General features: G+C 40.4%; 1 protein-coding gene across 4 annotated transcripts in view; it reads left to right on the forward strand.

The window, feature by feature from the left end:
* The window catches only part of ptprub (protein tyrosine phosphatase receptor type Ub), a 196,516-nt gene that overhangs the window by 155,329 nt on the left and 25,752 nt on the right, over positions 1 to 15,435 (forward strand). For 2 of the 4 annotated variants that reach the window (XM_085473068.1, XM_085473070.1), the window contains 5 exons: positions 161 to 315; positions 934 to 1,121; positions 9,688 to 9,760; positions 9,864 to 9,940; positions 14,357 to 14,374. In XM_085473068.1, coding sequence (XP_085329194.1) covers positions 161 to 315; positions 934 to 1,121; positions 9,688 to 9,760; positions 9,864 to 9,940; positions 14,357 to 14,374 — 511 coding nt within the window. The remainder of the gene's footprint in view (positions 1 to 160; positions 316 to 933; positions 1,122 to 9,687; positions 9,761 to 9,863; positions 9,941 to 14,356; positions 14,375 to 15,435) is intronic. The other 2 variants (XM_085473069.1, XM_085473071.1) reach the window with 1 other exon arrangement.

The raw sequence follows: 15,435 nt of genomic DNA on the forward strand, positions 1-15,435 counted from the left end.
GAGTTACAAGAGTGTACCACTCTTTTTTTTTCTTCTCTCAGCAGATCAAAAGTGTACAAGCTTTTTTTTTTTTCCTACCTAAACATAACTGCAGAGACTCTTGTGGCAATCTCTTCTTAATATTGATTGCCTCTTGATTGTTTTCTCTATCCGTTAACAGGAAACCAGGGAACATGAATAAGACGCCAATTACCTACCGCCAGGAGAAGAGCCATATGGGCTCTATGGAGCGCAGTTTCACAGACCAGAGCACCCTGCAGGAGGATGAAAGAATGGCTCTTTCCTTCATGGATTCACACACTTGCGGCACACGAAGTAAGAGAAGTGCACCGCTGTGACACTCATGCAAGCTTTGCATAGCCCCGAATCTGACATGCATCATCCCTCACTTTGTAATCTTTTTGGCCGTTGCTCGATCGCTCCATAAATATTTCAATCAATTGCAACATGTGAAAAATCTCCTTCAGTATGATTTCATGTCAGCTAGTACCGCCTGAAGCCAACACAGAAACACAGAATCTCACTAGATGGCAAATAAAATAAAAAAAATGATTTGTGATTCTTGTCAGTTTTGTGCTTTCTAATGTTGTCAGCATCACAGAGGAGGAAAGATGGATGTGTTTATCCTAAAGATGCTCGAGATTCTTGTCTGCTTCACACTCTTTCTGAGAAAGAGTTGCCGACGCATCAGCATAAGATCTATTACGAAGACATCTGTATCGAGACGAACTCCATTCAAAACTTCATGCCTGACGTGTATTTGTCATGTATCGGCCTGTAAAGTGCCTTTCTGTGCTGCTAACACATTCACACCAGTATAAACGTGACACGCAAGTGTTAGAAAAAACGATAAATGTTTCAAGCCGTGATGTGTCTGAGTCATTAATGTTTCAGCTCACTCAAACTGTGAATGTGTCTGTGTGCGTCGCTCAGGTGATGCTCGAAGTTCAGTGAATGAGGCCAGCAGCCTGCTGGGAGGCTCCCCGAGGCACCAGTGTGGACGTAAAGGTTCCCCCTACCACACGGGACAGCTCCACCCTGCCGTCAGAGTGGCCGACCTCCTCCAGCACATTAACCAGATGAAGACCGCCGAGGGCTACGGCTTTAAACAGGAATATGAGGTGAAAGGGCGCCGTTGTACTCCTGTTTAACGCTGTGACATTATAAGACAGCATAGACAGCTATTAGTCCTGCACTCTGGCAACATTAAATGAACAGCGGTATAAAGAATGGGTGCTGGTGCACTCATGCTGAGTTATTTAAAATGGAGCTATAACACTTTTCCTACTGTCTTATATGTGCTGTTGCAATGGTAGATGGCCAAAGTTTCAAATAATGAGGTCAAAGTCTATGCAAGTAGTTGCTGTGAGCCAAAAGCTCAGGCTTGGATCGCATCTGTATCCTTTACTTCTTTGGCTAGTTGATGTCAGTGAGAGGAGTTGTCCTTAATATTGTTGTCCTTTACTTGTATGAAAACGTGTTTGCCTTTCCCAAAGAAGAAAGCGCGAGCCAAAACTTCAGAGAGCAATGTTTTTTCAATGAACCCAGCATGAAGTTTGCGTTTCAGCTATGTTAATGCTAAAAGATGGGGCTATTCTGCCTATGAAAGGCAATAATGAGCTATCAGAACTGCGAGCTGAAGGTGTCACTAAACCACTGCTGTCGTATTTAATGGATTTCAATGGTTGCTGCTACAATTTCACTCAAAGTGTAGCCGAATCTGCTCTCTTTCATTCTGCTGACTCTTGAAAGCTTTTTTTATTGGTTAAAGTTGTTAAAAGTGATGCTACAGGGAGGAAATATACGAAAACACAGATGGAGATGAGCTTGTTTTGTTATTTTTAATATTGTGAGATAGTTAACATTTTGTACTTCAGGTGCTTGTTTGGTTCAGTTCCATAATTTATACTTGTTGGGTGTGATCATGATATTGTGAAATTTTGCCTAAAAGTACCACATTTCTGTCCAGTCCTCACTTCAAGATCACTCTCTCATCCAAACTTGGACCGATTCTAGAGCTGCTTCCATTTTCACATTACCCACTTTCGGGCCAAATGCATCGGTGCTTTACAATTATTCAGAGGAGGTCGGGGAGCAAATATTCACTTCTGTGACAAACTGATCGGACTTTTGTATCGAGGAGCATTAGGAGGAAGCACAATCCAGAAAACAAACAGCAATTTTCAAGTTGTTTAGTCCAGAGTTTCCAACCCCTTCGGTGACATTGGAGGCTAGCAATGGGGAGGTATGCTTTTATGTATTTATCTATTTTTTATTTTCAGTCACGGGGCTGTGCTCAATGAATTTGCACCCTGGGGTCAGCGAAGTTCTGCTGTAACGTCCTGAGGCGAACGTTCAATGGAAATGACCTGAGCTGTGGCATGTGCCAGCCAGATTCCAGAGGCACAAGTGCAAGCGGTCATGACGGGACTTTCAGAGCGCAGTCTAAAAATAGAAGTTCCACTGAAATTGGTTCAAGGTACAGGAGAAGATGACCTTGAATTTAGTACATATAGGTGCACTTGTTGATTTTACCTTGTATTTGGTCTTCTCTTCTTAGGGGCACATTGATCGCCCAATTTAATTGTGGTTCCTTCCCTTCCTATAAATAAAAAGTTTAAATATATCATTATCATACCTTTTAAAGATGACAGGTGAAAATACACCTTTCCCTTAAATTACTTACTAAAATGATATTTGCCAAGTTATCTCCAACAGCTCGGAGAACTTGGCTGATAGTGATGTTATCATAATTAGTATTACTAAATATTATTCTTGCATTTTCTGTAGTGTTACGGTGTTACATCCCAACTTGTAACACCTAGTAGTTAAAGGCTTTTTCTTCTGAGGGTTCTGCAGATGTTTCAGTGGCAGATGGAAAGCATTACTTCTTAGACATGTCCTAGTTCTGTCCTGAGGCTCCCCCTCAGCAGGAATGCTTGACTTTAATTGCCAACATTGTTAGGAGGAAGGGTGGAATTGTGCTTGCTTTTGAATGCGCATACAAAAAGCTTCAAACACCAAGGAATTGCACTTGTTCTTTCTTATACACTTTGTTATCTTCTAGTTCCCTTTTTAGTCCACTTGGGATCTGACTGGAGTGGTACCCAGTGGAAAGAAAGAAACAGATGTGAGATGAGATGACGATATAAATTTGATTTATTCCACAGAAAAGGATCATTGCATCGCAGAAGTGCCTCCCCCCTGACCCTGCAGAATCAGCTGTTTTTGTGCAATAATATTACCATATGTGTTGAAGCCACGTAAAGTTTTGTCTTCACACTATGTCAGTTTTGAATTTTCTGAACTAGAGGCTGTGTAAGTTCATGGGGATGGGCTTAAATTTGGTACATATTAAGTTGTCTTATTTTTTCTAGCATTTCCGAGTACCTCATATGATATTCCTGGATGAAAAATGCAACCAAATCAGTTGTATTTATTTTGCTCACTCCAAAGTTCATGATCTAAAGCGATCACCCATCCACTTTTAGCATCAGTTCCATTTGATCATCACTGTTTCCATAGCAAAACTGCACCTATTTGATGCTCTTCAACAAGCATTGGTTTCCTGGATATTTTATGCATTTCTGGGAAAAGCTTCAGAAAATGAATTTTGGATTATATAACAATGTGGGATAGGTGCCTGTCTTAAACAAACTCATAAAAGCTCTCCTTTGTACCCACATTTTGACACCAGCCTCATCTTTTAGCCATGATTCATGAGTCAGGTGAGAACATTTCTCAGAAGTGACTGATTTTTAAACTGGATTGACCCAAAAGTGTGAGCCGTCTACTGTGGTGATGGGGTGGAAAACAGCAATTTTCAATTGGGTCAGATATTCAGTCCACCATGACTTCACCAGTCCATGTGATATTTGGTAAAGTGTCCAAAGAAACTGGAAATTTCAGAATAGTAAGAAAGCCTATAGGCTGTGATTTCATGTTGTGGATCGGTATTTCTCCGTTTTATTTGTTTGTTTTTGTGCCCAAGGCTAAAAAAGGAGATTGATTTTAAAGTACACATGCATTCACACTTGCAGAAAATAACCTTTATGTCACCTGGAATTATATCAGTGACTTATTAGATTATGTTGACAGCTTGTATACGTACCCTTATTTTCGCACAAGCAAGCAAGGGTTGTTGCTGCCTGTGGTTCAGGTTCTGTGTGTTGTTGTTTTGTTTTTATTTTTACAGCAGGAGAAGAGATATTTGTTTATTTCCTGTTAGATGTGAGTTTTTTCTTCCCACTGTCGCCAAGTGCTTGCTAATAAGGGTCGTCTGATTGTTGGGGTTTTCTCTCGACTGCGTTTTTACCTTGAGGCAACTGTTGCTGTGTTATGAAAGTGAATTGAAATCGTTTCCAAATATGTGTTTGGCTTAATTTGCACCATGTTAGCATTGTTTAACTCCTCCCAACAAATGATATACTCATGCTGAAGGCTGCTGTAGTCTGGGTCCAGTTAAGGCCACAAGGTCAGTTTTACAGCAGTTTCTCCTCCCTGTTTTATTTAAAGCTGGTTTTGTATGTTTTACTCCTGACATTTGATTGTACTAATTCAGTAAAGGCAAATTAATATATTTCATGCACTCACAATCATAAATGATACAAAATCCCAACAGACACCTGGACTTGTGTCAGGGCACTCTAGCCACAGCCTCAGTGGAAGATAACTGTGAGCGTAAAGAGGCCATATAGCCTGAATGTTGAAAGTGGGAGACCATCAATCTGAAATCCTCCACATCATCCGCCCTCCTTATCCCACACTGAAATTAATTACCAAGGTTAAAGAGGCTTTTGGATCACACTGTTGTTGTGCATATGAATAATTATCCTCATCTGGGCCCTAGAGATGACCTCAGTCTTGAGGTTAAACATCTCTAGCTCGAGTGAGCCTCATCGTCCACTGCTGGCAGATTTTTTTTTTGGCGGCGAGGACAGGAAGGGGCTGTCTGGGATCGTTTTGTGTGAGAGGGAGACAATTGAGAAAAGAGAGCTCTTGCCACCCAGTCACTCAAGCCTCCAAATAACAGTCTCCCTGTTGTGTAGTATTTATGATAGTATTTATCTCCCACTGCTCTGTTATTCTCAGAAGTAATCATTAGACTGTGATGCCTAGATCAATACTGTCATTAGTGATGCCCGGTATATGTTTTCTGTTGGAGCACATCTAACAATACAACGTGTGGATTTGCACTTGCTGTTAGCGATGGGCACAGTTTGGCTCATTTGATTTCTTGTAATTGTCATGAAAATATAGAGTGTGTGTAATTATTTGGAAGCCAGAAGTCTCGACCCCGTCACAGCTCAAACATGGCAATGCTCCATAATGTGCAGCTGAGGGTCCTTACATTATAACAATGGTAATTTTCTATATTTTTCTTATTGAAGAGATGCAAACTAGCTACAAATGTATTTGACTTAACATACATCCAGAGCCTGGTTTAGTGTGTCTTACAGCTTTGTGTCCCATTATTGTCCAGAAACTTTTACGAACTCATTATTGAGTCACATGTTGCACTGGGTGACATGTCTTCTTCTGGAGCTCTGGCCCCAAGGGGCATAAGCTAAATCCAGCTTTGGACACAGCCAGTACGATTCAAGTTGCGGTTCTCATCTTTCAATGGGATTTGTTAACACAAGGAAATGTACAAATCACCAGTTATCCTGTAATGTAGTGTGTAGGGGTTATTAGGTTTTTGTGTCCAGTGATATCAAGGGTCAGCCAATATTCCTCATGGTGTAACGAGTTCAAAACTCATGTGTCGCTGAGATCAAATGCCCTGTTTTCTTTGAACTATTATGATGATAATAATACACAGTCTTACCAATAACGAGCCCGTTTCTATCTCTGCTGTTTTATTTATTTATTCATTTTTTTACATTTTACATTACATATCCTTCTCCTCTAGCTGTGCTTTGCTGTCTCTATCTTTGCCATCTAACGAAGGGCCCAAAACTCTGAATGCCTCTCCCCGATGGAACAATTGTGGCAGAACGTTGAGCTCACAACCTGAGGAGAAGTCCATCTCTGTCACCCGCGGCCTGAAACATTTGCAAAAAAAAAAAGAGAGGGAGAAAACAACTTTTGTCTCTGGTTCATGGTTTCCGCCTCTGGAACTCTGCTTGTAGACTCATTAAACTGTCCCTCACGGGCAAAACACACTCCACTCAAAAAATCAATACACACCTCTTTGTGTGTGTGTTTGTGTTTTTTTCCCCCCTCTGTGCTAAGAGTATGTGTTTTTATGGAGTGTCTCTCTCTATTATGAAGGAAAATGATGAGGAGTATCATATTACACTCCCTCGGCAGGCATAGGTTTTTATTTCCCTGCGGAGTACCTGCGCTCTGTAAAAACACTGATCAAGAATTTACAGTGAGCTGTAAAAAGGGCTTATACGTGTGGCGGTTTCTGTCACCGCCGTCGTATTCCCACCGCAGAAACGTACAAGTAAACAGCGGCAGAGCTTTTCTGGAGAATTCAAAACTTTCATTATACCTCTTTGCACCCTGAGGCTGAGGTTAGAAAGAATGATGGACGCATTCAAACACTGATTTGATGTTTAGTTGCAGCTGGGGCTACCAAATTATTATGTTTGTTTAAAGAAAAAAAAAATAGGCAGCTGGTGTTTTTTTTCCTGTCTTTAAATTTTTTTTTTTAAACAAACATTGGTCGAGCTTGTTAATTCTGCTGTTTTCTAGTAGAATATTTTCTAGCAGATAAGATTTCTGATTGGATTTTGGCTGTGTGTGTGTGTGTGTGTGTGTGTGTGTGTGTGTGTGTGTGTGTGTGTGTGTGTGTGTGTGTGTGTGTGTGTTTGGGGGGGATTATTGTGAAAGTCATCACAGAGAGATCCACAATTCACTCATTGTCATCTTAAAATTATGCGGTTGAAAAATTAATGGGTCAAAGTGACACAAAGATTAATCCAGCACAGTAAGTCTGCCACTGGATTGTTACTGTCATAAAATCTACTGAGACACTGATACAACATCACTATGTTAAAATTAAAAAAATTGATTTATAAGTGTAATAATTTAACAAATAAATGATGTAATCCTCTTGACTTACCCACCCACTGATCTTTGCCAGCGATGGTTTCTAATCAGTCCTTCGTAAGCCTGAGTTGTTTTTCTCTCCTTCACTGTTCTGCCATTCTCTCACAGTTTTTCCTGTATTTTTTCTTCTTCTTTACTTTCCTGCTTCTCTCTTAAGGCAGCAGGAGAGGAAGCAGAGCACTCACACAAGCAGAGAGAGCTCAGAGGTGTAGTGTCAATAAAATAAGGGAGGGAGTAAAGGAAAAGGTGGACAGAGAGAGAAATAGTTGGTTACAAGAACAAGTGATTCAGAGGGAAAGACAGACCCAGAAATGAAGTGTGTGAAAAGAGGAGGAAAAAGTAGGGAGGAGGGTGTAATCCTAGGCAGGATTTGGCTGGTTCTTGGCTCTCTGCGGGGGGAACTGCATTGTAATCCCCTGCTCAGCATGCAGACTTGGGCAGAGTTTCACAAAATTCCCCAAGTGGCTGCAAACCACTGGGGGTACACTGGTGTGTGCATATTTTTATTCACAGATCTGAGGGAGCTGTTTGCAAGCTTAATTTAGCCACTGAGTGACTTATGACAACTTGGGCGAGTAAATGCTTGCTGGTGCATCCATGCAGGCAGGCAGATAACGGTGAATGAGATGTGTTAAAGTATGACTAAGAAGCCATCCATGAAGCAGGTGGTAGACAGTTTGTCTGCTTTCACACTGTGATTGGTAAACTGCAGGTACACAAACAGCCAGTATGTCGCACAGCAGTAACCAGCAATGTGAAGTGGATTTATGTGGCAATTTCTATCTCACATAGCAAGTAAGTTATTTTTGTTTTTCTCAGGATTGTAAAAGAGAAACAAGAAAGCCTGTTAAAGGTGTCTCGTGTGCTCTTAATAGCCATGTTACTTTGCTAATGACCTGAGGGTTAAAAGGCACGCTCTTGGTTAAAAAGCAATAACATCCACACTGATGGAGTTGTAAATGTGCTTTTGATAACCAAGCTAGGCTGGAGGTTCACTCACACAAATGAAAATGGACTACTTGTAGTCCCAAAACAAGCTAGCTCCTCTTCATTTCTTATGCTTTCTTTAAAAAGAAAAAGAGATACATAAATATATAAATAAATAAAGTATTCTGCACTATTACAGAAACACACGTAGCTTACTTTCTAAAGCCAAGAACAAAAAGATGCAAGTGTGTTCTTTAGCACTTAGCATGACCTAAAGCTGATTGATTTTGGTTCTGTAAAGTAAGCAGTTGTCTTATTGTCTTACCTTTTTAGTCATATTTTTTTATTTTATTAATTCTGCTTCTCGGGGACATTCTCAAATGTGAAATTTTTTTTATCTCATCCAGCTGGACCGATGAGCTTATCCATCCATCCGTTTACAATTCCTGCTCCGCAGTACTGGTCAGAATGTAATCAACCTTACACACAGTAATCACCTAATGGCTCTGAACTGTGCTCGAGGTCAGGGTCACGTGTTTTTTAAAAAAAAACTCTCCAAGCTTCATATGGACTGCTTTCAGCAGTACCTGCGGTTCCTGCATTATCAGAACCATTAGTAGCTGTAGCCATGACGACAGCATGTATTGTTGTTTACAGTCCCACGCATTTCATGGAAGCATTTCCATCGTGTTATGGTCACCTTTAATTCTAAGGAAACGATTGGTATTTTTTTAATTCACTAGTAATCAAAAACACGAGCGTCTTCATGCACCACATTGCCTGTGGCGGAGTTATTTTCTCTTATTTGGGATTATTTAGAAGCAAATGCGCAAGGTCCATCTGGCCGGAGCCTATATGTGTGATGTTAGGATATTCTCCCCATGTCTGTGTGGGATCATTTGGGTGCTTCATCCCACAGTACAAACACATGCAGTTAGTGGGGTTAGTTTAACGGGATTCTTAGTATGTGAACGTGAGTGTGAATGGTTGTCTCGCTCTCTCTGTGTAACCTACCCAGGGTGTACCCTGCCTCTTTCTCTGTCGCTGCTGGGATAGGCTCCACCCCCCCGCCATCCTGAATTACATAAACGGAACAAGATGGCAAACACACAAGATGATAGATATGATGATAGTGTTTGATTTTGTGTTTATCTGACAAATTGCTTTTGATTTCTAATCTCTGGGCATGTTGTATTCTTTAATACGCAGTACATAATTCACCTGCTTTAATTAAAGCTGAAGCTTGACATTTAAATGTGTTCATTAGTTTCAGATGAATGTATCTCTGACACTCTGAACTGTATGTAACTGACATTATTTCTCTGTGGGGAAAAAAAATTAATTCTTGGATTATTTTGGTTTGCCTCTTGATACTTTCATTGACACAAAAGCTTTAAACCCAGTTCTAAATTGCTGAGGGCTTTAACAAGATTAGCTGCAAATGGGGGGTCCGTGACTTATTAGGGCTCTGGGATCAGACGAGGACTATCTGCGGCTAACACAGATCTTTTCTTTAATTACATATAATGCATAAAACCCCAAACTTCCTAGTGTACAGGAGCTCTCGATCTAAGCTGCTGCTCCTTGTTGACCGCAAGATGCAATCTTCCTTTTCGTCTTGGAAAAACATGAGAAAACTGTGATTAGGAGGTGTTTGATTTTGCTCTTGAAATCTTCAACAAGTGTCGTCTTCATCCGCAGAGCTTCTTTGATGGCTGGGACTGCACAAAGAAAAAAGACAAAACAAAAGGGAGGCATGACACCTTGCTGGGATGTAAGTAATCAGAAAATGTTTAGAAAATCAATAAAAACACAGAAAATGTTGTGACAGTTGTATTTTCAATATTTCTTTGCTCTTTTATTTTTATCTCCCTCAGATGATCGACACAGAGTGAAGCTCCACCCTCTGTTGGGAGACCCCAACTCAGACTACATTAACGCAAACTACATTGACGTAAGTCTGATGCTGCTTTTCTGTTTTTTCCTGTCTTGGTTCAATATGGGACACAAATAGCTTCTGCCGAGTCTCTATCTCTCACACTCTGCAAAGCCTCAGTCCATCTCTCTCATTCCTGTAAGCCCACCAGTCTGCTGCCCCACTTTCACCTGGAGGCTTTCATCCAATCAGACACCGTTCCCGCCAGTGTTTTGCCAAATGCCATGGTTGTCAATTGCCACATTGGATCCCTGACCCAGACTTACCTGTGCCATCACTTTTATTAAAACAGAACAGGATAAATATATTTAATGCTTTGCAGAGTAGATGAACCTTTCTGTACGATGCTACAAATCCCCCTAAATTAAATAGACGTCCCTGTCGTCATTCAATCTCTGGATGGGCCGAGCAGAGATGATCCTTTCCACCGTTCACCTCCTGTCACACCACATGCAGTCAACATTTCTCACTTATCATATGAAATACATGTGTATGTTGCTAACGTGTCCCATTCATATGTGTTGTCATTCATTACAGCTAGCCGAGGCTATATTTTTTACTGAGAAAACAGAAGTGCGTGTGCTTAGAAGGCAGCAGTTAGTTATTAATAAATGATTTAACCAGGAATGTGGGGGAAAAAAGCAGAAACTTGTGTTTCAGTTTCCCTGTGAATCCTCTGTCATAGTTGTGACACTGCTGTTCGTTTGAGAAATGTCAAGGGAAGTCTGGCAATCTAGATCTTGCAAAATTTATTTTGCACACCTCTCAGTGGGACTACTGTAAGTATGGCAGACTGTAAAACAAAAGAATAAAAGAGAGAAGTGCTTATGTACACCCAACTCCATTTGAGGATGGTTAGAGTTTAAATAATTCTTCTTTTTTTAGGATAACAGTCTGCCAGACATTTATAAAAGATATACATTAAAGACAAATTATGTCATTTTTAGTTCCTCACATTGACTTGATTTTGGGTGAATTCTACCTTTTGGCCAAATCGTATCATTAAATGTTTGACACTCTGTACAGAAAGGCCAGTGGTGAGATGCTTTTAGAGAGTTCATTACAATGAGAGGGCATTAAAAACCTGGCCTGCTGTTAGGCTGTAGTTATTGTGAGGGTCTCCATTAGCGTTGAGGGCACAGACATGCGGGCATTAGAGGGAAAACACCACTCAGCAGCCACTACAGTGTCAGTGTCAGTGATGTTACTCCCTGACCCAGCGAGATGAATTGTAAGTACTCAGCCGCAGTGGAGCATATTTTGGACAGCCTGTGATTATTTCACCAGAGGTTAAATGGAAAAGTTTTTCCTCCCTCTGAAACATTATCGTGCTTTCAGAGCAGAGGGGACAAAGTGCTGGATCTCTGTTTTCTCTCTTTGTCGCTTAATGACTGGTTATTTGCATTTTCTTTCTGATGTGTACAGAACTTTGCATATCTGAACCAGCTTCTTGTAGCATTTGCAGACCAGAGAGAGCAGAGCAGTGCTTAATGGCTGTTGCTACTTTGCATTTTATCTGCATCAAGAGTTTTGGGGTGTTCGTGACAGAAACAAACACACATTTACAATATTTATTTAAATTCTTAAACTCTAAAACAGATGACATTTACCCAGCAAAGAAATTGAACCTAATGTCTCCATGGGCTCACCTCATAACTGGGCTCAACAGGCTCCTCCCACTTCAGGAAGATACTCTTACACCATTACACTCTTTATCCATGCTGGGTTAATCTATGTAAATATTGTAAATAACAAATAGCAGTAATATCTTGTTGTTCTATGCATAAGAAGGCCCTAAAAATACAAAGATTTTCTCAGTTTTTGCTTTAAATTTCTACTTTTTTCGTCCAAATTTAAATCTGTTCACTTGCTTTTCACACAGTGTTGTTGGGCAGTGTTCACGCAGAAAAAAAGGTGATAAGTTAATCAATAGGCGATTAGCAAAAGCTGAATCTGCGGGTGCTTCAGGATTAACTATGATTACACTGCGCTTCGTGTGATTAACCCTCTCTTCCCATCCTCATGACGATTGCATACGCAGCCAACAATGTGCGCCAAATCCTACGAGTATGGCTAGCTGGGATACGCAGACAAGGAGGACACTCATCTGTCATGCGAGTGTTGAGATATGCATGCATATGCAATTCTGTAGTGACAGGCAGTGCAGAGAGGGCCTTTGTTGTTGTTTGAAAAAGTGACAGACAGTGGTGTAATGTTAAATCCTTAAAAGCAGTACAACTCCTTTTCAGACATGGGATATGTTACACTTTTGGGCTTTATCTGCCTGTTAAAGTGACAGCATTGTGTTATAAAGATCTAATTCCCCTTTATGTTACTGTTTCTTATGGCTTCAGCATGTGCAAGGCTGTCTTACATTCAAACATTAAGGCAACGAGTGCATCGTGCTGGTAAACGAGTATTATTTCTGAATGAAAAGAAAAAATGTTTTTAAGTTCATGCTGTTTATACTTTTACAAGGATTCTGTGACGATCTGAGCAATTTATAAAGATGTAGTCATAATCTTATAGTACCTATCTGGTGATGTGATGTGAGGTCCAGGGTTTCCATTTGGATATGACGATGACACGATCAGACGCTTTCAGATTAACAGGACGGGAGTGCATGTCTGAATGACTTTCTAGCTTTCATCTGGACTCAAGACTGCCTCCTGGTAATGAACTCTGGCACGGATAGTAGCGTCGTGCATGTGCACGTTGTGCAATGTTCACACTTACCAAACAGTGGACAGCACCTTGATAGCAACACTCGCAGGCTTTTACAAGGTCTGATCAAACTGAACTTAGTCATCACATATTCTAACTAAAGCAAACATGCTTTTTTAGTGTTTAAATCTTAATAAATTATACTAAGTCTGCCTTTGTGCCTCAGTGATATTTTATGAATTTAAATCTGTAAAAAGGTTTTTAGTGTGTATATTACAGTGAAATTAGAGGAAGCCCTTATTTGATATTACTTGAGTCATTTTCAGTTCTGTTGTAAGCTCGACTGTATAAAGGAAAACTTCAATATGGGCTAATTTAAATGAAAACTACTCGCTTGCTGTGAATCATGACACTTTTTTTATTGTTCTTGTTGTTTTGGTTCTGGCTCAGCCCATTCACTTCCCACAAATAAAGCTTTTTTAATGATCAAGCCTAAGAAATAAAGTATGAACCAATCTTGTTTGCATTTGAAAATATCTCTCTTACAATGGTATAGTTGTCTGTTTTCTAGAAATGGTCTGTCGCGGGTGGTGGTTGAAAATTGTCCCAAGGGGCACACAAGAAACTGAGACTGCTGTAGAGTCAAATTAGGTTATTTCTGTAGCTTAATTTGAACAGCCTCAGTTAACCAGAGTGCTGTAAAAGCTATATAAAATATACACTTTATGGAACAGTCACTAATTAAACACACTAGAAGTCAAATAAAACAGGTAAATAAGGCTGTTTTTGTATGAAAAATAAGATTCCTCGCTCAACTAGACCCAAAAGCAAGGGAGAAAAAATAGGTTATTCAAAGTGTTTTCAAATGATAGAGACACTGTGCAGCTCTTATGTAAGAAGGTAAGTTGTTCCAAAGATTAGGAGCCACCACTGAAAAGACTCTGCTTCAAAGTCTGGATCTCAGAATGTCCAAGAGGAGTTGGTTCGTAGACCTCGGTGCGCTGGTTGGATTGTACGGTTTCAAAAGTCCTGTTAGGTAAGGCGTGCACCAATAAGCTTTAAAGTGATAAATATTAAGCATAATTAGCTCCGGCCTAACGGGAGAATGCTTTTTCCTTTTCTTTTTTCCTCATTGCAAATCGGTAGCACAGCTGTACTCGGCTTTGTTCATGAACTGACTGCCAAAGACTAAAAGTTAAAAAATGAAAAGAATTTTTGAGTGTGGTATCGAAATCTTGTGGCTAAATAAGTAACTAACACACCACATTCCGTTGTTAAGTGTTATATGCAGTGCATGAGTTAAAGCAAATGCAGAATAAAGAAGACATCATCTGGTTATGCAGAATAACTGCAGGACTACCGCCCTGTTTAACTGTGCATCATGAATTTGCCAACGAGAGCAAAATGCTAAATAAGCAGAGTACTAATATAAGCTTACTAGCTGCTTTGAATTTGCGAGATGCAATGAAAATACTGTTTGCATAATTTTAAAGCCAAATTCAAAAGGAAAGAAAACACAAATTTCAACAAAAACACAACTGAGAGATAAGAGAGTTGATCAAACAGGATTGGCCTTAGGTCACTGATTCACACAAAGTCATTGCACTAACACACGATGAAGCTAATTCTTGCTGTTCTCTCATCAACACCTATGCACACGCAGGCTTCCCTGCTGTCTCTAACCATACCTCCTAAAGCTTCTTTCATTAACTAGCCTGTATGTCTTCTTTTCTACTTCCCACCTCACTTCCTCGACCTCGGACCCTGTAGATTCGGATTAACAGGGAAGTAAGTACTTAACTGCTCGTTCTTCTGCCTGCCATTGCTCTATTTCCCCTTTCCCTCTACCCCCTTCCCCCTTACTCTTTCCACTGTCCTCTATCCACAAATGCTCAAAGGTCAGGGTGTATCAGGTTAGTGCGCATTAAACCAATCAAATGCAAAAGAAATGCCCTTTTTAGCTCATGATTTTAAATGAACACAAAGAGATGTGTCCTCTCTCTGGATGGAGGATCTTCGGTTGTTATGGCAACCGTCTCATATGGAGAAAGCTTGGCATTCATGCTGATAGAGTTTGGCCAGGGCCTGAGAAATTGTGGATAGCAGGCCTCACAGCACTGGTCATCCATCTCCATTTCAAACATGTCCACATTTATCTGAGTGGATGCGATTCAGTTTAGCAATCCGTCAGCAATGTGGATGGACTCAAAATATTACGAAGATGCCCTCTGCAAAAAGATAAAAAAATAGTGTTATCAACATGGATTGCCTCATCATACTGATTTGATGAGAGCCTGTGGGCTTGGCAGTCTTCTCAGATTATTCCTGACCTGCCTTCTCCCCCTCCACGGACTCCTGTAAGTTAAGTAATTGCAGCATCAATTATCATTCCAGCTGCTCCTCTCAGCAAACAGGGAACCATCTATGCAGTTTTCTGGCTGATGTTTTCATACAATCTCAAGGCAGTTGTCTCCTTTCGTTTAAAAGGTTAGCTAAGCAGTGCTTATTTCCAGGAGGACCTTCTTTGAACAGTTTGCTCATCCTGAAAAGGGTTTATGCTTCAAAGTCCCTCAGGTGGTCTTTGTCATGTTTATCCCCCTCAAGGCTGTAGAGGTGACATCTCATTGTTCATTCATATTCAACCCATACTCGCCATATGAAAATGTCTGTCATCTATATCAAATGTTGTCACATCCTTTGATATAAAGGTTTTCAGAAAACTTTGCTGTGTACTTTTGATTTTCTTCTTGAAGACTGCTGGTGTCGTGCATTGATGTGTAACGTGTGCAAGACACGGATCCAGCTGTATGGCTTGTGACAAGTGGAAGAATTTCAGGATGAAATTTCCT

This window comes from Copadichromis virginalis, linkage group LG11 (assembly GCF_057382275.1).
Source record: "Copadichromis virginalis isolate Kocher_CV1m ecotype Utaka linkage group LG11, C_Virginalis_male_GT1.1, whole genome shotgun sequence".
NCBI lineage: Eukaryota > Metazoa > Chordata > Actinopteri > Cichliformes > Cichlidae > Copadichromis > Copadichromis virginalis.